The sequence below is a fragment of the Protomyctophum bolini genome, assembly GCF_963924005.1.
Source record: "Protomyctophum bolini genome assembly, chromosome: 5".
Taxonomy (NCBI): Eukaryota; Metazoa; Chordata; class Actinopteri; order Myctophiformes; family Myctophidae; genus Protomyctophum; species Protomyctophum bolini.
The window spans coordinates 37,617,261-37,642,498 of NC_137866.1; the positions used below are offsets into that span (position 1 = coordinate 37,617,261).

At 42.0% G+C, this 25,238-nt stretch overlaps 2 protein-coding genes across 6 annotated transcripts in view; one reads left to right on the plus strand and one right to left on the minus strand.

The window, feature by feature from the left end:
- The window catches only part of LOC308315438 (solute carrier family 41 member 3-like), a 30,200-nt gene extending 11,953 nt beyond the window's left edge, over nucleotides 1-18,247 (plus strand). For all 4 annotated transcript variants that reach the window (XM_080763405.1, XM_080763407.1, XM_080763406.1 and 1 more), the window contains 9 exons: nucleotides 458-565; nucleotides 786-857; nucleotides 3,494-3,638; nucleotides 4,508-4,654; nucleotides 7,322-7,466; nucleotides 8,738-8,817; nucleotides 11,324-11,458; nucleotides 13,822-13,970; nucleotides 15,572-18,247. In XM_080763405.1, the coding sequence (XP_080619531.1) occupies nucleotides 458-565; nucleotides 786-857; nucleotides 3,494-3,638; nucleotides 4,508-4,654; nucleotides 7,322-7,466; nucleotides 8,738-8,817; nucleotides 11,324-11,458; nucleotides 13,822-13,970; nucleotides 15,572-15,745 (1,155 nt within the window). In that variant the 3' untranslated portion in view covers nucleotides 15,746-18,247. The remainder of the gene's footprint in view (nucleotides 1-457; nucleotides 566-785; nucleotides 858-3,493; nucleotides 3,639-4,507; nucleotides 4,655-7,321; nucleotides 7,467-8,737; nucleotides 8,818-11,323; nucleotides 11,459-13,821; nucleotides 13,971-15,571) is intronic.
- A 2,647-nt stretch (nucleotides 18,248-20,894) lies between these two features.
- The window catches only part of LOC308315439 (carbohydrate sulfotransferase 11), a 31,436-nt gene continuing 27,092 nt past the window's right edge, over nucleotides 20,895-25,238 (minus strand). For both annotated transcript variants that reach the window (XM_080763410.1, XM_080763409.1), the window contains exons 4-5: nucleotides 23,031-23,369; nucleotides 20,895-22,677 (exon numbers count right to left, since the gene is read on the minus strand). In XM_080763410.1, the coding sequence (XP_080619536.1) occupies nucleotides 22,333-22,677; nucleotides 23,031-23,369 (684 nt within the window). In that variant the 3' untranslated portion in view covers nucleotides 20,895-22,332. The remainder of the gene's footprint in view (nucleotides 22,678-23,030; nucleotides 23,370-25,238) is intronic.

A 25,238-nucleotide genomic window follows, 5' to 3' on the forward strand; every position in this document is an offset into this window, starting at 1 on the left:
CACGCACACAGACACGGACATGGACATGGACATGGATGGACGGAGTGCAAAACATACTCTCCCTATGCTTTCGGCCTGGTGGAGACAATAAATCCAGACAGTTTTTGTTGTAGGAATAGCATTAGTCAGCATTAGGACAGGAACAGGACCGTTTATATTATAATAGTTTTGTCTGTCATTGTATTTATGTAGTGACATTTTATTTTATATTGTGAATTTTGTTTGTCTAGAGTTACAATACAAAATAAAATGTCATCTGGCCCGTGAGATCATTTGGATTCTTAACCCACTTCTCGCCATTGTCATTAATCTATTGATTAAAGGTAATTGCGCTTTTATAGTGCGTGCGTGTGTGAGTCTGTCTTTCTAATGTCTCTCTGTGTGAAATTGTTTTTCTGATGAAACTTCCTGTGTGTGTTTCTGTGCATGTGTGTGCGTGTGCGTGCGTGTGTTCCAGCACTGGGAGGTGTTCAAGGTGATAACAGAGATCTTCATCATGGTTCCTGCTCTGGTGGGACTGAAGGGTAACCTGGAGATGACGCTGGCCGCTCGCCTGTCCACTGCTGTACGTTTTTTGATTCATTTATTGTCTCCGCCTGGCCGAAAGACATGGCCAAGACTATATTTTACTACAACTTAGCATCTTCACATGTGTATGTCATATATGTATAGCCTACTAGTCAGCATGTATGAGTTGTTCTGCTCTGAATTTAACATTGGACTGGTACTGAATGGATACTGTGAATTTAGTGTCAGTTCTACTAAAAGTGTATGTGTGTTTATAGGCTAATACTGGTCAGATGGATGACCCTGCTAAGCAGTGGACCATGGTGTATAGTAACCTGGCTCTAATACAGGTAATACAACAACACAACCTCTTCACATTTGCATATTCTACTGTGTATACTTAATTTCTTTGACTTGTTTATCCTTGTGTACATTTCCTTTCAATGTTAATGTGTCTTATTTGTATGAGCTGAAACTTTAGGGGGTGGGAGGGGTAACATACTCTTGTCACGATGTGGTTCTGGAGGTGTAGGACAGTCCCAAAAACGCACACTGTGAAATAACTTGGAACAACTAGGACTTGGAATAACTATGAATAAACTAGTATAGGGAAACACAAGGAACAGACCACATCATTCACGACGACGAACTGACAAGGAACTGCAAACACTGGGGCATATAAATAGACAAGACTGAAATACACAATCAACACTGGGATAGGCTAACGGGCAACAGGACACAGGTGGCTAGGGTTACACCAGGGGGGCAGTCAGACAGATATTTTGTGAAGCCACTGAGGAAATCGGGATTTCCTGAAAGTTCATATAATGGCCTGTTGTGGCGCTGTCATTGGGCCCAAAAAAAAACCCATAGCCCCATAGAAGTCCATGTATTTGGGCCCAACTTCACCTAGACTGTATTACCTTAATAAACATTGTCATGAATACTTTCTGCTTCCAGTCACTAGTTTAAAGTCTCATTTCTAATGTCATAATATTCTTTTTGGAAGTTTTTAAAGTCGCGTATGTTCTGAGGGGCGTGGCTACCGTTACAGTCTATGATCGGGATTCCCCACCCACTCGAGTCAAAATAAAAACCAACTAAGAAGAAGGGGGGAAGTCCCGCCTCGTTGTCTGGGCCCAAACGGATCTAGAAAGATGGCGATTTACAATTCAAGGACTGACAGGCTTCATTTTATGTTCATGTTAGACCCGGGGAACGCTTTGTCCATACTTTTTTACAGTCTATGGGTTACACTAATACAGGGAGGTGAGTCAAGGCAGGTGACAGAAAACAAGGCAGACAGGAAATCACGGAACACTACTACAAAATAAGGTACAGAATACAAGTAATAAGTCCCAAAACACAGGCAAAGTCCAAGGGCAGAGGAGCGTACCGTGACAACTCTTTTTAATGCTATTGTTTTATTTACCCATATGTGATTTGAAAATGTCAATAAAGAAACTTTGAAGAATCTCTTCACATTTGGAATACATAATGTAATGAAATGCGCTATAAATAGCCCCTTCACAATATCATATTTTTGAGGGGCGCTAGCCCTATGCACAGCTTTGTGTGTAGGTGTGTAGCACGGAATGTGATGTATGATGATGCATGATAGCCCCTCCTACGTTCAGCTTTCGGTGTGTGTAACCCAAATGTTGTCCTAACACAAACATTAAATGCCATTGATAATGAATGGACAATTTTGAGTGTTTGTGTAAAGTAACACAAACATTGCGTAACACAAACATTGATGACGAAGGTGAGGACGCAAATTCTGATTGGCCGGAATGAGATGTATGTATGTATGATGTATGTATGATGATAAGAGTGCCCCTCACTTCACACGGGTGTGATCCTATACTGCTTTTGTCCCCACACGTCTCAAACTTTGCCATTGACAATGACAGGAGAAATTAGGTCAAATGTCCGCCAAATATGATGTAAATTTAACCAACCAATCACATAAATTCAGTTGTTCATGAGATCATGTATGATGATGTATATGATAAGAGAACCCCTCACTTCACACATGTGTGATTCTTTTATGATTTTCTACTTTGTCATCATGACATGGCATATTGTAGTATTTTGTTTCCTTTTTTTAGCAGTCTCTCGCAAGGCATACTTGTTGGCTTCCACAATGTCAATTCCACAAATGTTTCCGTCCAATAGTCTGTAAGCTATGAAAACGAGTACATTTAAAATACCTTTTTAGATACATTTTCATGAACCCTGTCTTGATACGTTGAATACCCTTCCATCTTCCACTCCTGCCATACCACACAAAACATACAGTAACCACTTATATGCCCTATGCTATATATACATTTTGGCCATTTGAAAGTACCTGATCTACAAGCTCAGGTTTGTAGATCTGATCTTTTCAAAAGATATTTTTTGACACATTTTACATTTGATAACTTGTGAAATGGGATAATGAGTACTTTTGGTACTTTAAGTAAATTTTGATATTTTTTCACTTTTACTCAGTACATTTTTAGTTCCGGACTTTATCTTGTAACAGAGTATTTCTACATTGCCGTATTGATAATTTTACCTTAGTGAAAAAAAATCACCCTTGTGTGAAGTGAGGGGTGTGCGCCCACTGTATTTATATCGGCCACATTATGTCGTCATTTAGTGCCCTAAACAACTCGAAAAAAAAATCTAAACATTTTTGTAAAAAATCTTGTTTAAAAAAGATCTGCCTAATGATGATGTCACTGGAGGGCGGTTTCTAAACTGCCCACAGCCCTCCTATGAGACGCAGACTGAGTAGGAAAAAAATCGTGCCATTTTATCATGATTATTAGTGAGGACCTATTATATGAAGATAGGTTGAAAAGTAGTGAAGCGGTCCTTTAGACTTGGCTGCCATATGACGTAATCTTCAAAAGCCATGTCTAGCGCCTCTAAAAAATGTGAGTCCTTTTTTCCACCACATACTGTAAAGTATGGACGTCTGTGTGTCTCCATGCAGGTCCAGGCCACCGTGGTGGGCTTCCTGGCGGCCGTAGCGGCCGTGTGTTTGGGGGCTGTGTCCAGGGGAGGGGTGGAGCTGGACCAGGCAGCCGTCCTGTGTGCCAGCAGCATCATCACGGCCTTCGTCGCCGCTCTCTCCCTAGGCAAGTCTCTCTATAGTGGGGTCCAGTAACTCTGAGTTACAGACGCGTAAGGGTCCATTTGGTCCCTGAACGCCCCTCGGAACACACTCGAGGACGTCTGGGGGTCCATGGAGACCACGTTGAGAACCGGTGCTCCATTGCAGTGGTTCTGGGTCGTGTCCCCAGATGACAGCGGAGTCACAATTTAAGGGATTGTCAAATGATATAAGTGTGTAGAGGACAATATAAGGAGGCAAACATTTTGAAAAGGCGTTTTACACTGAGAGCCAGAATTGTAGCCATAAAACGACCACATACTGCACAAAATCTATAAAACTGAGTGAAGCAAACAAAAAAGGTGTCTGGGGCTCTGTTGAAGTCAGGCGATTTTCATTTCATAACCACCACTTTGTAGTCATTTATGTCGTCATGAATGTACCTCTATCACGTAATCTCATGTCCTAGATTGTCTCTGTTCACCTAAATCTAGAGTGAATGTGTTTCTGCAAAGACCAACTTCAGCACACTAACCTACTCAGACATCTGACTGTACATGTCCCACATTTCTCTTCCTCATGCATCATTTATGCATTACGTACGTCGTCCATTATTTATTGCCGTTTGAAATAATCCCACTCATTTCAGGAGGCCTCAGTGGCTGAAGAATTTAAAGTAGACTGACGTCAACAGTAACACCGACCGTGCAGTGTCAGCGCGGAAACAGTTTGCTAAAGTCTTTCTTTAGGCTCAAGATTACAATCCATGCGTGCTATACTGTATACAGTGGATGTCTGTCTGTCTGTATCTGTCTTTATATCTGTCTGCCTGTCTATATATGTCTATATACTGTATATCAGTCTATATATGTGTCTATATATCTGTCTATCTAGGTCTGGTGATGATCGGTGTGATCATTGGTTCCAGGAAGGTGGGGATAAACCCTGACAATGTTGCCACGCCCATCGCAGCCAGCCTTGGTGACCTCATTACGCTGTCATTGCTGGCTGGAGTCAGCAGCACGCTCTATCAATATATAGGTAAGAAAAAAAGAAAACAAGCTTACAGCTATGTGTTTTTAAAAATATTGCAGTTACAGAGTGTCACTCTCTGTAACTGCGAAACAAAAAATTTAACTGTCAAAGGAAGCAGTACTTTTTATTCTTTGATCTCAGTTCACTTCGCGGCCAGCATCTGCCTTCAAGAGGTTGGATGTGCGCTACTACTCTTTCATCTTGTACCTCTCAGATGTCTTAACTGATTGGTTCATTGGGTATAGGATAGTTTTCTCGTTGGAATGGATAGGGTATCCGTTGGCTGTAAATGTGGAGTTCTGTTATCAATATTGTGTAATCACTGAGTCATGCTTAAATTATACTGTCACGTCATTTAGATCTGCCGGGAATAGATCTACAAGGTCACGGCGCATTTTGGGCTATTTTTGGCATGTTTCTTGTTACATACGACAAAGTACAAGCTTTAGTGCAGAGGTTCGTAGAGTAGCCAAAAACTGTAGAAGTAAAAGTACTTAAACAAAAATACTGACTCAAGTGAAACAAGAAGTCGTCCAAATAGCAAAATGTAGCCAAATAAAATGGAGTATAACACCATTAAAATGATAACACAACTTTTACAAGTACAGTTACAATGTAAATGTAACAGAGTAACTTGTTTCTCTGGGTATTGACTCCATCATGGATTCTATCAAAAGATTTATTTTTGCCAGTCGTTGACGAAGGTTCTGTGTAGGGCCTACGTGTATCAATGTAGCGTCAAGATGACATTACCCCACAAAACTGACCACGGACACATAAGCGCCAGCAAGTGTTTTTCTGTGAAACTAACCCTGCATGGATTAATCACAAGGCCATATGGATGTTGTGAGAAGCCCCTTTTGTATCCTGTATCATATTGTTGCAATAATGGTGGTGCAGAGTTACAGTGTCAGCCAAAAATGCCCTTAGAAACAGCAGATGAAAGTAAAGTGTGCACTCAGCCATCTGTATCCACCATTAATGTTATCTTGCGGTATCCCTAACATAATTCACTTTATTTTCCACATTTTAGTTTTGTGTACTGTAGCTGTCATGGGCAAGTCTGCCTCTCAAGACTGTTGACGAATTCAAATGAAAAGAGGGCTTATTTTTTGCCGATGGGTACTCCGATTGTGAGCAAGTTGAAAAAGGGTTTACATTTTTTTTGTGTCAGCCATGTACTTTCATTTGTAAGTCTGAAATGTCTTCTATACACTCTGGGAATGTGCATGCGTGTGTGGCTGTGTGCATGAGCATGCACATGTGCGCTTGTGTGTATGTATGTGTTTGTGTTGATGGGGTGGGGTTAATAAACAAGTCCACTTCATCCAGGTGAGGGTTGCTGGTGGGTAGGCTATAAAACATATCACTTGCCTAAGCATAAAGAAATGAATAACAATGAAAGCAGACTTAATTGGAATTGGAACACTGTAAAATTGAAGCTCATTAATGATCTTTATGGTTCTCTGTACTGATTGGTTAACATTGGTATCCCGACCTGAACATGTATTTGAATATTTAACTAGTTTACTAAAGAGCTGGAGAGCCAGGGGAACCCCTGTTACTGAACACACATGCTATAGCTGATGATCGGAATATAGATAGTAATCTATCTATATAGATTGTATTTTTTATTAAAATTACAATTATTATTTAAAATTATGTATTTTTATTAAAATTACAATTATTATTTAAAATTATTATTTAAAATTATGTATTTCTATTACAATTACAATTATTATTTTATTATTTTATTATTATTTTATTTTCTACAAAAAACACATCACTTACACTCCCTTTCAACGCCAAAAGACAACATTTTTACATACTTTCCGTTAGGCTGTACTGTCTTCCCCCCCCCCCCCCCCCTCTTTCTTTTAAAGATAGATTTGGCATTTGTATTTCAGCTGCATACTGTATAGGTCGTGTAGATAGAGAGGCAGGAAAGTAAGGGACAAGTTGGTAGTCGTACTGGAACCCCAGGTCATCACGACCGCAAGGAGCATTCTGGTCTATGGTCTATGCACCAACTGGCTGAGCCTCCAGGCACGAGCAGTCTCTGGAGACAGACTGCTGACTCACACAGCCTTTCCAAAGGCTTCCGTCACAAACAGTCACAGTCCGTGTGCAAAAGAAGCACTCAGTGGAAATATGCAAAGACACTACAGCACACTTCTGTCTCGTCCCGCCGCACACTTCCGTCTGGTCTTTGCAGTCGCTTGAATTTAGTGACTGCAGTCGCTGCTTTAAATCAAATTGGTCGACGTGGATATACGTATATAGTTGCCTGCAGGTTGGCATGAATGGAAATTAAGAAATATGATTTAAAGATATTTTGGTGAACGGAAATGATGATGAACAGATGACAGGTTCTATTTGCGGCTTTCAGGAGACGTACAATGACTATAATAGCATTCAAGGACTGTGGAATAATTTCTATGACATTTATGTCCAATACCACTAGAGAGCAGCAAAGGTCACATCTACATCATAGACACATAGAATAGGCTTTACATATCTTAATTGAGATCCTACTCATCTCATGCTTTTGTGTATTTTGTGCATGCAATGCATGCATACAGTATGTGAATGTGTTCACCACAGCTTCATCTGTATGTTAATAGTACTGTATATGCACTAACTCTCCCCCTTTGTGTGTGTGCTTGTGTGTAGATGTATGGTACCTGTCTCCATGTGTGTGTGTGCTGTTCCTGGCTCTGATTCCTGTGTGGGTGATGTTCGCTCGCCAGAGTCCACAGATCAGAGAAGTTCTCCGCTCTGGATGGCAACCTGTTATAGTGGCCATGTCTATCAGCAGGTACTCACGCACGCACACACTCACGCACGCACGCACAGACGCACACAAAATAGAACACAAATCAGTCAAAGAGAGCATAAATAATCCATAGATAATACACATGAAAATATCCCTGTAACCACACATTACTGCAGAGACCAGATGAGATGAACAGACTATATACAGGACTAGTCGAAACTAAAGGACAGCAGCAGTGAACTCTATGAACACAAACAAAACTAAACAACCTGCACACATGTTGTATACAACTTATTGTGAAAGACTGGTACGATGCACAATACCCTGAATCAAAACAAAGATGTTCACAATTTCCCTCAATGATGTTGTTTGTATGAATTCCCCCAAATTCCATGAATACCCCAAATCCCAAACCTATGTGATTATGGATGGATTTGCGTTCCCAGAGGTTTTGTGCTGACTGGCTTGTAAGCGCCAGTCCAGTAAAGTGACGTCAATTCCTTGCCAGTGTTATAAATTGTCACTGTTGGGCGGAAAGATTACCGTATCTCCATAATATCCCAACTTTTTCACAAAAGTATAGCAAGAATGTTGCCTATAATAACATGCCCAAAAATGGATGCCAGGTTGAAAGTGGTTTAGTCTGTCTAGAAAATATTAGTAGCCTTAATGGAGGCAGAAGGCTTGTATATGCTTAGGAGGGGTATGATGCTATAATTATGCCCACCACAGGGCTCTGGTGAGGGAGCTTGGTAAATTACAGGCTTAACACATGGCTAGTATTATAAGTAACTCAGCTAAAAACAAACCTTTTAAACAATATTTGAATTACTTCACAATGAATTGTTAGAACATAAATTAATATAATTAATATTGTAGCATACTTCCACAAGAACACATTCTGTTGCTCCTGTTTGTGCAGCTGCATGTCGAGTTGTAAACTCCACAGTACACACAACTGGGGTCCTGTAGTACTGAGAGTGCCCAAACAGAAGCCTGAACTAAAGTCTTAGGCCTCATACACACGTATCAAACACCATCAAACAAATATTTGGACGGTTGTGTCCTAAAGAATGACTATAGGTTTCCCAAAATAGTCCTGCACAAAAATAAGGCAAATAAATATAGCTACAGTATGGGAATTTTAAGTACACTGTCTGTGGATTTCACGAATATATAACCAATGAAAAGTAAGAGCTTGTGACTAAATAATTACTACATTTGACTACATTTCCTGAAAGGTTTAAAGGTTTCCTCCCAACAGCTACGATGTGTACTTTGAATTTGATTGTGTTCCTGGTTGTTATTTTCAGTTTTGGGGGTCTCATACTGGACAAGACTGTGAGCGATCCAAAGTTCAAGGGCATGGCTGTCTTCACGCCCGTCATCAATGGTGAGATGATATGGATGACATGGAAAGACAAGAGATGACTTGACAAAAGATGACATGGCATGACCTATGACTTCACAAAAGGTGGCATGATGAGTGTGAATGCTTAAATTAGTGTGTGTGTGTGTGTGTGTGTGTGTGTGTGTGTGTGTGTGTGTGTGTGTGTGTGTGTGTGTGTGTGTGTGTGTGTGTGTGTTGCTTCAGCTAATTGTGCATCTAAGGATCCACGCACGCACACACGCACGCACACGCACACACACACACACACACACACACACACACACACACACACACACACACACACACACACACACACACACACACACACACAACCCTAACTAGCCGAGACTAACAGCGAAGCTGTTGATTTGTTTACCCTTCCATTGCCACAGTGGACCGTGACTAGGCAGACAGATGGTCCCCTAGAGTCTGACAAAGTCTGCTATTCATTTTACTCTCTGTTTATCTCTGTCTCTCTCTCTCTCTCTCTCTCTCTCTCTCTCTCTCTCTCTCTTTGTGTCTCTGTCTCGTTCTATGTCTCAATTTCTTTCTTTCTCTACCTCTTTCTCCTCTCTCTTTCTCTCACGCCTGACTGCTGACTTGCTGTGTTCTTTGGTGTACAACAAACAATGTCGCACTCCGAAAATAGCCAACCTATAAGCACACAATGTGTTGGCATCGTGACGGCTATTTTCAGAGTGTGACACACCACCACATGATAGCCTAGAGGGAAGATTAAGCATCACTTTGTTTCTTCTCTAGTTGACTTTCTCCCGTTGTCTGTCCGTCTTTGTCCTTTGTTTCCTGTTTCTCTCTCTCGAATTATATTTATTTATCTGTTTCTCTCTGTCTCTCTCTCTCTCTTTCTTTCTTTCTTTCTCTCTCTCTCTCTCTCTCTCTCTCTCTCTCTCTCTCTCTCTCTCCCTCTTTCATTATACTGCTCTCAGCTGTTAATGCTACACACACACCAATCTGGTTTGAGTTTCCCTTGCTGGCTTGGACACACCAGTACATTGTGTTGTGTTTTGACCACCAGAAACAACCGCAAGACATTTCCATCTCTCAAAATGAGGCATGTGTGTTGGTGTCTGAGGCACTGTGCTCTTGGATGGGTGGCTTGATGTTATAGGATTAGACACAGATTTGTATCTCAACATCATAACTAACTGCAAAGTCATTTGAATGATTGTTTGGAAATCAGGTCTGACATTTATGAGTTTCTTTACCAGAAATGTCTTCATCCATATGTTGTGCCTTATAAGTAGCTCCATATTATGTGTATACATGTGTGAAACAAAGTATCTAATCAGACAGCATTCGTTATTTCCCTCAGTATCCTATCTTTGCACAGATGATCATTTATTTTTATCATGTATCAAGTATCATGTCAGTATCATGACAGTATCATGTCAGTATCATGGTCAGTGTCATGGGCTAATATTATCATAGTCAGTATCATGTCACGTACCATGGGCAGTAAGAACTGCACATTGTCAACATAATGAAATGTGGACATGATGTAATCTTTTGTAATCCTGTAATCCTGAATTGATCTTTACTGTATGTTGAAGGATAAACATGGGTCATATTTTAGAAGTGAGGAGCAGTAACAATGCTCATAGTTTTTCTTTCTTAGATAGAATGCTGGGATGTCTTCTGAGGCTCACATAGTCTATAAATAATATAAAGAAAACATACGGTATGTACCGTACCATCTAGAACTTGGAACACATATGGATTTTGCATACAGTATGCAGTGTCTCATTTCACTGTTGGGGCCATATGACTGCACATGTTTCCATATGCTTTTCCGTGTCATAATGTCTTTTCCAACGCTCCTTTTGTCTTCTCACTTTTCAAATACCTCATCTCCACTGGTCCAGGTTGAGTCCTGTGTAGGGGTTTTAAAAAAAGGGTGAAACTGTCTATAGAGGCTGCCGGGGCCCTGCGGGGTTCTGTGGGGCCCTTGCAGGATGCTGGCAGGCCCTGGTGGGACTCTGGCAGTGTGTGACTGCTTTCATAACTCGAATAAAACTCTTGTCAGCTGCGCCTCCAATATAAAGTGTCACTGAGTTCTAAGCCGAGTATTTACCGGCCCCAGTGGAAAAGAACATTCTTTTCCGATTGTCAGTCTTGCCAGACTGATTCCTTATTTTGCAAAGCAAATAATCCATTGGAGACAAGTCAAGGACGAAATTACGTTTATCTGTAATTTGTACCACCTCATGTCATTGTCATTTGTATAGGCTCTCTTTATCCTGAAATCCTGATTCATATTAAACTAGTCGAGAAGTAAAATCACAGCCATGGATTAGATCTCTCATATGAATCCCTTTGAGATGTTTTCTCTGTCTCGCACTCACACAATGAATCAATGAATCAATGAATGCATGAATCTATCAATAATCAATCTCTCTCTCTCTCTCTCTCTCTCTCTCTCTCTCTCTCTCTCTCTCTCTCTTTTTCTCTCTCTCTCTCCCTCTCTCTCTCTCTCTCTTTCTCTCTCTAGGTGTGGGTGGCAACCTTGTGGCCATTCAGGCCAGCAGGATCTCCACTTATCTCCACTTCTGGAGTATTCCCGGGGTTCTGCCCTATAAAATGAGACAACACTGGCCCAATCCCTGTATCACCTTCTTCTCTTCAGGTACTGGGGCTATTGTCACATGCACTCACAATCTGTGCCTACAATTCCTACATCACTGGTTCTCAAAATCATGGGGTCCAGCTAAATAGCCCATTCAATCCGAGAAAGCATGCGTGTCATTTTAGATTTTGGGTTTACAGTATGTATATTTCAGGAAACAGTAAGAAAGGCTTAGAGGGAATTTAGGCTTAGAATTGGCATCAGGTCTAATTAAATAGGATAAAGGATAGTTAGGAACCAAATAGAACCTTGCACGTTTGTAACTCAGGTGTGTGTAACTGAGTGTGTATCAAAATAACGGTAGTGGGTCGCACACACCAAGACTTCAGTTCAAATTAGGGATGCACCGAAAATTCGGCCACCGAAAATATTCGGCCGAAAATGGCTAAAAATGTATTTTCGGCCTATTCGGTTTCGGCTCAAATAAGCCGAAAAATATCACCGAATAGTAGTAGTGGTCCTAAAGTTGTGAATCGAACTAAACTGCGAGGAAAACACAGATGTACAAGCCCAACGCGCTGTGCATTGCGACGGGTAGATAGCTTGTAGATCTGCTACTTTCAGCGCAGGAAGGGCGCATGCTTATGACGCTCTTTAACTATGCATCATTCAGCAGCCTGCAGCCAGCGACAGTCGCAGGCAACACAACACACGAGCAGCAGTCACGGAATGCACAGGCAGATCCACACATCTGTGCTTTCATCCACGATTCCATAGCCTTCTAAATCTTATGTCCCATCCACGGGCACAAGCAACGTGATATTAGCAGCTTCCACCCGATCTGTGGTGGTGTACTGTTGACGAGGGAAGCTAGTAGCTAGCATGGGAGCTAACGTTAGTTTTAACACTAGTACTTTCCATCCGTTCCCCAACCCCTCACACTCGCTGCTGCGTTTACACGGGCAGACACAAAGACGAATGGGAATATCATTTGGAGCTTTAACAATGAATGATAGACTGTATTGTTGCTTCTGCCCGTGTTTAATGGTCAGGGTTTCACTGTTCACATGAGCAGGCAGACCTGTCAAAACGATGCACTTCCCAAAACTCAGAGACATGCCACCACGTATTAATTCAAACCCACCTCTGGAATATTGCTATCTCATTCCACTTTAATTTATTTTATTCCATAGTCTTAGTTTTTCTCTAATAAAGTTGTTTTTATTTGTTTTCTCATGTTCTCCTTGAAAAGTGTCTTTAAGTACTCAGAGAAGCTTTATATATATAATATTATTATCACTATTATTATTACTACTTGTTTTTATTGCATATGCTTATGTAGAAAAAAAAGCTCACTGCTCAGGTCAAATAGGCCTATTGATATGCGATTAAAATGTGATTAATTGAGATTAATTAATCACAAAGCCTCCAATTATTTAGATGTTTTTTAATGGACCCATAAGTGTTTATTATTTAAGTTAGGTTTTGCCATAATCATGTCTTTTGCCATAATCAGGTAGCTTTACAACAAAGATATATTCGGCTATTCGGTATTCGGTTTTCGGCCAACTGTTTCCTATATTCGGTATTCGGTTTCGGCCAAGAATTTCCCTTTCGGTGCATCCCTACTTCAAATAGTTTATTTCATTTTGAACAAATACGGACAAACGTTTCGGCTATCCAGCCTTCACTGAGTGTGTACAAATATACCAGATTACCAGGTTGCCAGTTTGAAACTGGGCTACCCCATGACTTAGTGTCAAAGACACTGAACCCCTCATATTTTTTTACCCCCTTTGAACTAGCTCATTACTTTTACTGCAATAAGTGACAAGTTGGGGGTGAAAACGTGACCATTGACTTTCTTTTGCAACGAAAATAAAACTATACTTTCCCTAGTGAGAATGTATTTTATGCCTTCTGTCTTCTTTCTGGAAATCAGTCACTGATTAACGTTATTTGGTCCACGTTGAGAACCTCTAGGGGTGAACTCAGTGGTTCCTCTGTCTTCTCTAGGGGTGAACTCAGTGGTTCCTCTGTCTCCTCTAGGGGTGAACTCAGTGGTTCCTCTGTCTCCTCTAGGGGTGAACTCAGTGGTTCCTCTGTCTCCTCTAGGGGTGAACTCAGTGGTTCCTCTGTCTCCTCTAGGGGTGAACTCAGTGGTTCCTCTGTCTCCTCTAGGGGTGAACTCAGTGGTTCCTCTGTCTCCTCTAGGGGTGAACTCAGTGGTTCCTCTGTCTCCTCTAGGGGTGAACTCAGTGGTTCCTCTGTCTCCTCTAGGGGTGAACTCAGTGGTTCCTCTGTCTCCTCTAGGGGTGAACTCAGTGGTTCCTCTGTCTCCTCTAGGGGTGAACTCAGTGGTTCCTATGTCTCCTCTAGGGGTGAACTCAGTGGTTCCTAATACTATCCTATGTCTCCTCTAGGGGTAAACTCCAAGTCGGCCAGAGTGTTGCTCATGCTGGTGGTCCCCGGTCACATGGTGTTCCTCTACGCCATCTCCCTGCTGCAGGGCGGAGAGGCACCCATCACCGTGCCCTTCACCATCTTGTACCTGTTTGCTGCGCTGGTGCAGGTAGGAAAATGACCACGCACGCGCACACACACACACACACACACACACACACACACACACACACACACACACACACACACACACACACACACAAATTAAGACACACAATGTTCTCTACATAAACAGAATACAGCCACACTAGCAATAGAAATGTGTCATCTTGCCAGTGACAAATTAACTCGGTAACATGAAACAGTATATATGTCTCCAACTCCTCAGCATTAGTGTAACTGTGTTAATTAACAACCCCTGTGGCTGCAGAGACATTCTCAACAGTAACACCATCTGGGGTGTTGGCAACAAGTGCCTTCAGATAGTGTGTTTATCATTACCTAGCATCAAGCCAACAGTTCCCTCATGCCTGGCTACGTAACGGTAAACACACAGATCTGGATGCTGTCAATATTGTGGTTCAAATAAGACTCGGGTGACATGGCTAGCCATGTCACACTTGACATGTGGAACAGCTGTTCCACATGTCAAGTGTGACTCTAGACAGTTAGATCATGTTTGGGCACCAAATGACGATATGTCTTCATATAAATGTCTTGAACATTGTACGTTGTTGATACATAGGGACTCTGTTTGCTGTTAGTTTTCCCCCTTGTTGATTAGAATGCTTCAATGCGTAGCACGATGCACTTTGAGCTTGTAAGTTGTCTATTTCCGTTGTGCGACACAGTGTTAACAGTGTGCAGACTCTATATTACACAGTATGAATCACCCTTAACAGTGTGCAGACTCTATATTACATTTGATACAGATCTTGTTTTTGTCCTTCACCTGATTACCAGATGGATGCTCATGCTCTATGTTTCTAATTGAGAGAGAGAGAGAGAGAGAGAGAGAGAGAGAGAGAGAGAGAGAGGAGGGGGAGAGAGAGGCTGCCATGACACAACATAGCTCCTGGGGCAGGGACAGATGTTGCAGTTATATGTGGTCGATGCTTCAAGCCCCAGATCATCCAAGAGTACTCTTTAAAGCTTTGATCTGATGTGTGCTCACATAATTGACCAGCAGTTACCTGTTAATGTTAAAGTAATGATAAGTCTTAAGAGGCGGTGGTTTATAGAGGTTTCAGAACAGCTAATCTGGGACGACGCAGAGCGGAATGCCTAAAACCCCCATAGCTGTGCTAAAACCACTGTAAACCAAGGACTAACTAAAGTGGTTTAATGTAGCTCATTACTTTTACAATGCAGTTACGGAATATGGATAAATCAGACATACCCTGTATACCAGTTTAAAAAGTTGTATAATACATCTTGATAACTGAATGATAGAGCTGTCACAGAGCTGTGACATCATCAGTATCATGGTCAGTATCATGTCAGTATGTCACAGTGCAGGAATGCCAGGCCCTGCCACATGATACTGACATCACCGGGCCAACAGCCTTGAATAAACTCCCACTACAGCTAAGACACGCACCCTCTGTAGACATCTCTAAAGCTAGATGTTTTAATATTTGTGTTTCTACTCTGTTCTGACTGATTTGCTGCCATTTTATGTTTTATGTTGTTTGCCATTGTTTTATTGTTTTAACAGCTTGCTTGTGTTTTATTGCCATTTTATGTTCTAAAACATCTGTCCTCCCCCAGGTGTCCATCCTACTGTACGTGGCTGACCTCATTGTGCGGCTGATGTGGAGGCGGAGCCTGGATCCAGACAACTTCTCCATCCCGTACCTGACGGCGCTGGGAGACCTGCTGGGCACCGGCTTCCTGGCGCTCTGCTTCCGCTGGACGCCGCTGCTCCAAGGATTGGGCCTTTAATTTAATGAAACCCACCGTTTCTCCCCAAACCCACCGTCCACTTCTCTCTCCCACCCTACCAGTCTCACCATCGGGATGTCGTTGTTCGCACGGGTAAAGCTGGACAGCACTTTTTGTTTTTGTTCCAAAATGATCCCTTTTTTTGTTGAAGGTGGACGGTTTTTCTTTCCCCCACCTTCCACCCTATGGACCAGTCAGTGTCAATAAGTTAACAGTAGGTCTGAATTAAAAACGTGCCCATACTGCTAGGAGTGACCCCTGGGTGGTCAACGAACATCCAAATGCTGGGGACGAGTTTAGAGGTTTGACCAAATGGCATTTCCCCAGTAGAGCAGCCACGTTGAACGTGAACCTAAGAGCCCGTATCAAAGTGAAACTGAGGACAAGGACCTTTCTGCCGTACTACTACTGTACATACAGTTAGTAGTACCCACCATGCCAGACTGTTTTTAGTTTTTGTTAAGCGTGTGGGACAGTATTATGGATGGAGATCTGCTTGGACAACCAGTAGTCACACACTGGTTCACACTTGGAGGATGTGCTGTACTATGCATTTTCTGTTGAAATGTGTAACACTTGTGTGAAACAAACACTATGATTGAATTACCCGAGTCAGAGCAAATAAGACCGTTTTCCCGTTATTCAGATCACGGCAGACTAGAAGCACGTTACTCATTAAGGGACTCATTTCTCTTTTGTTCTTTTGTTGAATTGATAGTTTACAGTCCTTTAAGATCACAGTAAAATCTGGAGTGTGAATTTGAAGGTTCTCCGAGTACAATGAACACCCTGGATCTTACTTTGAAGTGTGTACTGAAAATGTCATGATACCGTAGCCCAGGAAGCCTATTTAGTTCTGACCCAGTTTGGTATCCGATTCTGACTCATTCTATTGTTGAGAATTTCCGTCAAAATTAATTAAAATTTACCTTTTTGACACATTTTTAAATGCTGAGAAACTGGCCATAGACAGTCCTAGGAGCATGACATTCTAAACAAATATTTTGGTAATGTTGACTGCTCCCTCAGCATTTAATGTGTATACAATAAAGGTGTCTCGGAAAGCCTTATTATCCATTGTTAATAGTTTAAGGAGGCCATCCAGAACCACAAAACCTCATTAGCATCACAGTTCAATTATGTTCATATAATAATGTGCATATCGACAAGATGGTCTTCCTTCTAGCTTACAGTATATGCCGTAATATTTAGAAATGCTGTTTTCATATTCCACTCCTGATCATATGTACCTATAAAGTATATTAATAAACAGCATATTCCACCTATTCTATTGGCATTGTAAAAAAGAAAAAGAAGAGAAACCTGTGGTCAACAGGTTAAAGTTTTGACGTGCCTCAGGAATGCATACTTTAGCTTAGTAACTAGTTGGTAACTGGGATGTGATCCGCAACAATGCATCCATAATAAACAGTGAAATATAATCTTACACATAAACACTATTTGTTACTACCGCTAAGTGGTAATAGTCAACTGTATTCAACTGTCACAGTTAAAAGTAATTCTGGATAACTGTGCCAATACCAGATGTTTAATGTGCCGTCTGTCCGTTCAATAGTGCTTTGCTAAAAGCGGCTTTAACACACTGTTGCACAGTAGTTTTGAAATTATAACATATCGAGTGTTGGTGCGTTTTTGGAGTCTTGTCAGCCCACTGTGTGCTTCTCAAATAGTGCTGCTATCAGAATCAGGGCCACAGTTCAACCAAACCCATCATCACCAGTGAAAACATACAGATGTGTAACCTCTTTACCTAAGTTCTCCATACTACAAATAGCTACAAGCTCACAATGTGTTTATTCGCTGCATATACATCTCAGAATATGGATGCTAGTTTCCGAGTGAAGTTTCAAGTCAGCAGCGGGCTGGAGCCCTGTGTTCAAATCAAATCAAATTAATATATGACTTAGGAATCTAGTATTGAGACATATGGTCCGCATCTGGAAACGATATGCAATGCTTTTTGGGTTGAATACCATCAATATATCTTGTACTGAAAAGTACAGTGCCACCGTTTTCTCTGGTAGGCAAACTGGTTCGCCTCACCTTCCAGCAGCACATGAATGTGTTTAAATTCGATGTGGTAGAGCAGCGTGATATCATAGCACAATACCCGTTGCACCCTTTTTTGATTGCACATCCAATCCAAAGTTGCCAAAGTGTTTAAAATGTGTCTTTGTCTAAAAGTCACCACACCACACCGATCGGTATCACAGTCAGAGACTTTATTAAAAACATTGTATTTGTTCATTACGTGAAACGTCTTACACACCAACGGTCACACTGCCACGTTCTAGTGTGTTAAGGGGTTTGCACTTTTTTCCATATGCCTTTGCAGAAAACGATGCAACAGTCCTCGTGACCTCAGCGCCTGTACTTTCTTTGGCGTGCGTAGAGATGCTGATGATACGTGGTAAATGTGTGGTGAGTGTATGCTATTTTCTGGACAGTTCTATTTTAATAAAAACCAACAGTGTCGTCAAACGGAGTAGTAATGTTTATGGTTCCTGATTCAGTGTGTGTGTGTGTGGGGGGGTTCTTGGGTACGATCAGTCGTTTCAGAGTGATGGAGTATCTTAGATCGGGTGCAGTACTTAGTTTAGACAGTATTTGGTTTAGACTAGTCATTGGTTAGACCAGTCATTAGTCCTACAACTACAACCTATCTCAAACCCTCACCCTAACCTCCCACGGGGGAGCACACCTAAACCTAACCTTAACCCACGTCTAACCAATGACTAGTCTAAACTAAGTATGCACCCCTCTTAGATCAGAATTGCTTTTTTCCCTAAGAAACAAAAATTATGAATTATGGATATCTGAAGACATTCTGCCAAAGTGAACTGGGCAGTTGGCGAGCAGATGTGCGTGAAATCAGTTTTCATTATTAATCTTGTTTTATAGTTCTGTGGAATCGGTTTAACTGCTTCTTGAAATCAGGTTCACAGTTTTTGTTCACTCAAAGAAAATAACGTGGTGAAACTCGATTGACAGGAACCATTTAACCAAATTGTATCGTCATCATTACACATCAGTGAAATCCTCATTATCAGTTGAACTGTTGGCAGTTAGAGTAAAAAAAGGAACTCTCACGAGTTCTGTGCTTTGGTGGTTTCAAGAAGCAGTAACTGAACGTCACAGTTTGTGCTGATTCACTGTTCAGTCCGTTTCATAGTGACTCACCACAACCAGCTCACTGGCTCGACTGCACAAACATCCACGTATAAACCGTGGAAGATGTCAGACTTCTGATCAGATACCCTACATCAGTGGTTCTCAAACTTGTTTAGTATCAAGTACCCCCCATAACTTTTCTTTTGTATTTCAAGTACCCCCCCAGTAGTGTGTACACATGGAGTTACAGACCTGTAAGGGTCCATTTGGAAACCCCCTCAAGGGACCATGAGGGTCCCTGGACCCACTTTGAGAACCACTGCCCCACATGTCATACACCATTTCCTAAATTCCTACTGAACTGTATTAGTCCTCTGAATTCCCAAAAGACGAGAATAATGTTTCAACAAGTTACAGTATGCTTAGCCTCGATACCCAGGCTTTTACACTATGCTATACCCTCAAAGCAGCCGAGAGAGGGGAAGGGGAAAACGGTCATCAGCAAGTCACAGCTTCTTGTAGAATATGGCTTGAGATAAACCGCTGCGAAACAAAGACAAACCGCAAAAGGCATCAGGCTTGATAATAAAAAAAATACTTACAGTATAAAGATGCAGCTTCCTACACACTACCCATTCAAACAGATGAAGTATTGCACATTTATAAAAGCATGCTCGAGGGGATCACAGTTTTTATTTATTTTTTTGTTTAAAGCAAAAATGACACTTTGATAGAGGTTCGGGTTGTGCCATGATGTAACTCTGGTGAGATATCTAAAATAGCTTCTCCACTGATTATTAAATGACATTCCAAAATGTTCTCATTTACTTCCATTGCCCATTGAAACAGGTCTCAAAGGCACCGTTTTAGCACATTGCTATTGTTCATGCAGTCATGCACTCTTTTAGCACATAAACAAATGCTAACAAAGCCGATTCTACCAATTACCAAACCCATATTATTACTTTTTTAATTCATTATATTTGCATTTGTTTACGTGCTAAGAGGCTTCCTTTGAGATCTGTTTCACTGTGCGGTGTAAGATGTATTTTAAATCAATAGAGACTTTTCCGCTTTGCCAGTCGCCAAATTTTGGAATGACATCATGGGAAGGTATAACTGCACACCACAAACCCTCTACCAAAGTGTACATTTCGCTTTAACCCATTAAAACCAGGAAAGCATCTGTCATTTTAGATTTTAGCTATAGAGCACATTGATTGGCCATTCATAAATAGCAGATATACAGTACAAGCTCATAGCACGTCACTTTGTGCCACACTATGAGCTTGTATATCTGCTATTTTTTTTAAAGTTTGAAAACCACTATAGCAACATACATTTTTCAGAAAACTGTTTGGATTCAGAAGGCATTTCCATTTTATGGGTTAAGTGACAACTTGTTTGCCAACGCTGGCACATCTACAGACACATTGCCAGTAGTTTTCTCCCTCTGTCATGACAAACCAAATAATGTAGAAGTATAAAACACGCACACCGCTCTCTCAACCCGGCATAATATCCTTGCTGTTTATTAAAAAAGAATCTCTACCCGAAACTCCAATTACATTTCCATAATTCGGAGCCATAAATTCCATAGCGTTTGGCCGGCTGAAACAAGGCCTTGTAAAGGCCATGACTGTGGGTGGGTGACCCTTTCCGTGCCCATGTCCTCCCTGACAAGGGAGGCTCTGACTGGGCTCCAGATCAGGGCCAGCACTGCCTCTGACCACAGCTATGTGGTTGTTTGTTCAGCCTACCTGCCCAGAGCTAAATGCAGACGGGGATCCGGGGCACATCCAAACTATTACTGGAAGCAGAGACACCAAAGAAACCCTGTGATATACTTCTAAAGGCAGGGGGCCTAGCCCGACACACTAAACAACTCCCCTCCCTCCAAGATAATAATTATAATATTTGTTTAGGGCTCCCCTCCCCTCCAAGATAATAATTATAATATTTTTGCCAATCAATAAATCAATACATATTACAATTTTACTCTGTGATAATTTTACCCTTTTAACCACTTCCATCCTGACATCCCTATTTTGGGGATATAATTTGTAGACGAACAATACAAATACAAATTAAATAAAAAGGCTATTTGTTTAGATTTCTTTCAAAGAATAAAGTAGGGCATAAGTGGTTAATATTGTGACACATTTTAATATTGTGTGCTACATTTGTATTCATCTAAATATATTTCTATTGGTGCCAAATCTTTCTGAATGATGGCCTCAGGGTAGTTTTTGTCCAAAATAATGGGCCTAATAATAATATATAGACTTTTGGTTTAGGGCCCCTAAAAACCTTGGGCTGGTACTGCATCCTGGATGCGTGGAAGAGTGTGAATAAGACCATGTGATAAAGTTATAAAAAAGCACAAGTTGGAAAAGGCTGTGTTCAAGTTCTGCTGTTCCCCAGAATCCTTTGTTATTTTTGGCGACCATTTGTGTGCAAAAGATGAGTGATATGATCTTACTTGGAAGCCAAACATTCACACCGAAAGAAAAAGCACAACTCAGACAACACGTTCATATCAAATTCATTCATGTTCACAAAATGAGGAGTCCGTCGTCTCTGTGGATAATAAATACTCTGGGCATACAGTAACATAAATAAAAAGGCCTTGCAGAGAGATCGGCTTTCAGACAACACGTCGTAGTCTGTTTCACAGTCAACACACTCACATGTGTGCAAGAGAAGAACCCGCTTCCCGACAGTGTGACTTCTTTACTTATGGCTCACTAGGCTGAAATGAAACGGGCCTTGAGGACGTATGTTTACCGCAGCAGGCCCTCTAGATTTGACTCTAGCAAGAAGGCACATTCACATCTTCACAATCCATGTGTGCAGGCCTCATGGAATGGCATGAAAGGGAATTCAACAGCACTAAGCTGTGGCTTATTCTGTGCTTGGAGATCATTGAACTTCAAGCAGCCACCAGGTTAAATAAAACATCCTGATTGAATTCAGCTGAACCTCAAAGCTCTGAAAGACTGTAATCCAAATGCAAATGAATGACCCCCCCTCCCCCCTCCCCTCGCCGCCCCCTGTAGTTCCTGCTGAAGAGGCAAATTGCCAAAATAGAAAAGGTTGCACTCACTGAATCTTGACTCCCTGAGTCAAATCCAATGACCATTGTTTGAGAATCCCAAAGAAAGGCCAGTCCACCTCGTTCTCCAAACCCTTTCACAGTGCCAGAAAACCCTCAAGTTCTCTCCTTGACGCTTAATACCTGATTTATACTCGGCTGTGCGCCATATAGCACACCGAAGACAGCAGATCTAGAAGCTCACAATGTGACGCACTGCGACGCGCTGTGAAGCTTCCAGATTCGCTATTTTCGCCGTGCAACACCCGGCACGCAACCATTTATAGATCAGCCTTAAGGCCCATTCATACACCAGTTTTAGGTGATGAGGTGACCACCGTTTCGGTGTCGTCCCCCGTCGTCACTGCGTCCTGAGGTACTGCGGCGTGGAGTAGTTGAACAGCAGGAAGTCCATGCGGTACAGGTTGAACAGCTTCCGCTGGTAGAAGGGGCTGATGTCGTTGAAGAAGCGCGCCGACATGTCGCCGTCGGTGCGCGTGCTCTTGCCCGACGTGGGGAAGCGCACGGCGCCGTCGGCTCCGATCAGCCGGAGCACGGCCTGCGCATCCGGCTCCAGCGTCTCGTACTTGCCGACCACGTCGTAGTGGATGAGGCACGGGTGGCACAGCGAGTGCACGCGCTCCCAGTGCTCGTTGAAGGGCTCCTCGCGCTGCGTCCGCGGGTCCACCAGGTACTGCACAAACTCCTGGAAACGTAACAGGACAGCACATGTGTATTTAGTTTTCAGTCTTTTGAATAGTTTAGTTTTATTCATATTTGAGTCATCTGAAATTCTTTCGCGTTAGTCTAGTTTTGGTCGACTAAATGTCGAAAATGTGTTTTGCCTTGAAGGCGTCATAATTAGTGATTTTAGACGTGGTTGCATGCTGAAAATAGCCAATCTACAAGCTCACAACACGTCAGAGTGCGACGCGTTGTGAGCTTGTAGATCGGCTATTCTCAGAGCGCAACCACACATAAAAAGACTTATCTTTTGTCCATTAGTCACTCCCTAATATTTTAGTGTAGTTTATATTTTAGTGTAGAAATCAACACTACCTGGAAGGAGACGTCGCTGCCCTTCTCCAGCGCGTCGGGCTCTGCGTCGGCACGGTGCCGGCGGATGATCTTGGTGCCGTAGCGCTTGTGGAAGGCCGTGTTGTAGCTCCGCGTGAACTTGTTGCGGTAGGCCGACACCAGGCGCTCGAACGGCTCGCGCACAAACACGAACTTGAGGTAGGTGCGGAGGCGCTGGTTGATCTCCGAGACCGTGTACTCGGAGAGCGTGCGGAGGTTGCCCGCCACGTGGGCCTCGTTGGCGGGGATGTCCAGGGGGTCGGAGTAGCGGCCGTCGCCGGTCAACACCATCATGACCCGCTTCCAGTTGGTACAGGCCACCTGGACGGCCATATTTGATTGATTGAAAATTGTATTAACAGATTGCAGAATGGGTACAGTTCAAGGAAGGTACAGGTCAAAACAAAATCCGCTAAGACTAAGACTACGGGTCCTTCATTTTCAATTCATCAAAACATTTAAAAGCATCCCTATGTAAAGTGCACACAACACAACACATGCTAGCGTAGATAAAAGTGAATACGTGATTAAACTGATTCTGAATAATAACTATCAGTATCTAACATTTCTCTAGTGACCGTAGTTCCACTATAAAAATGGTGTTCAACTATTTTGATAAGACACTTGAGATGTGCAATATTAATCTCAAATATAAAATAAAGAAACACCTGAAGGACTCTAAAGGATAATGCTCTGACAAGCCTGTTTTCAAGACTTCAAGATTACTCTCGCAGCACAGTACAGGCTTAGTACATGGTTTAAGTCTTTTAAAAACGTAAACCCTATACTTAATACTGACCGTATTCCCAAGGGCCCTATGCTAGGCACTCTCTTGTTATCACTTTACACTAAATATCGTATAATAGCCAATCTACGAGCTCAATGACCTGCAACACGTTGCAGGTCATTGAGAGCTTGTATACGAGCTATTTGTTGTTAAATTGTAGCCTCAGAATAGATTAAATATCGTTGCTGTCGAGTTCAAACCTTGTATGTCCAAAACTGTTATTTTTTAAAATTATTGTAAAAACATAATAATGATCACGATGTGATGCGTTGTGAGCTTGTAGATGTACTATATTCACTAATTTTGTGTGATACTCTTTTATGAAGTAGGGCATCAATACAAATAAAAAATAAATATGTAGAGGTTTCTGCACATTGTGAGCCTTGTCAAAGGAACATTTGTTCCGTCTCTTTGTGACGAACAACAAAGTCATATTGAATGGTGTTGACGGAGATCTCAAGGCAGCTCCTCAGCAGTGGTGGAAAGTAACTATTAAAGTACCATTTTGAGGTATTTGTACTTTACTTGAGTGTTTCCAATATCCAATACTTTTACTTCTACTCCACTGCATCTCGGAGGCAAATATTGTACTTTTACTCCACTGCATTTATTTGAACACTTTTGTTACTAGTTACTTTGATGATGATTATTACAAGACATACATTACCCACTTCAGCCCAATATACAGTTAGGCCATTTGAAAAGAGCAGATCTACAAGCTCACAATGCCCCCCAGGGGTCCTTGAGGGACTTCCAGGGGGTCCCCAGCTAAATGATAGTTTAGAACCAAATGGACCCTTATGGGTCTGTAACTCTGACATTGTGACATTGTACCCTGGCATTATCTCTTCAAATGGGGGCAGCAGTGGACGAGGCTCAGTTTACAGACCTTGGGTACGTAGCAGTGGACGAGGCTCAGTTTAAAGACCTTGGGTACTTATAGTAGACGAGGCTCAGTTTACAGACCTTGGGTACGTAGCAGTAGATGAGGCTCAGTATACAGACCTTGGGTACTTATAGCAGTGGACGAGGCTCAGTTTAAAGACCTTGGGTACGTATATCAGTGGACGAGGCTCAGTTTAAAGACCTTGGGTACTTATAGCAGTGGACGAGGCTCAGTTTAAAGACCTTGGGTACTTATAGCAGTGGACGAGGCTCAGTATACAGACCTTGGGTACGTATAGCAGTGGACGAGGCTCAGTTTACAGACCTTGGGTACTTATAGCAGTGGACGAGGCTCAGTTTACAGACCTTGGGTACGTATAGCAGTGGACGAGGCTCAGTTTACAGACCTTGGGTACTTATAGCAGTGGACGAGGCTCAGTTTAAAGACCTTGGGTACGTAGCAGTGGACGAGGCTCAGTTTACAGACCTTGGGTACTTATAGCAGTGGACGAGGCTCA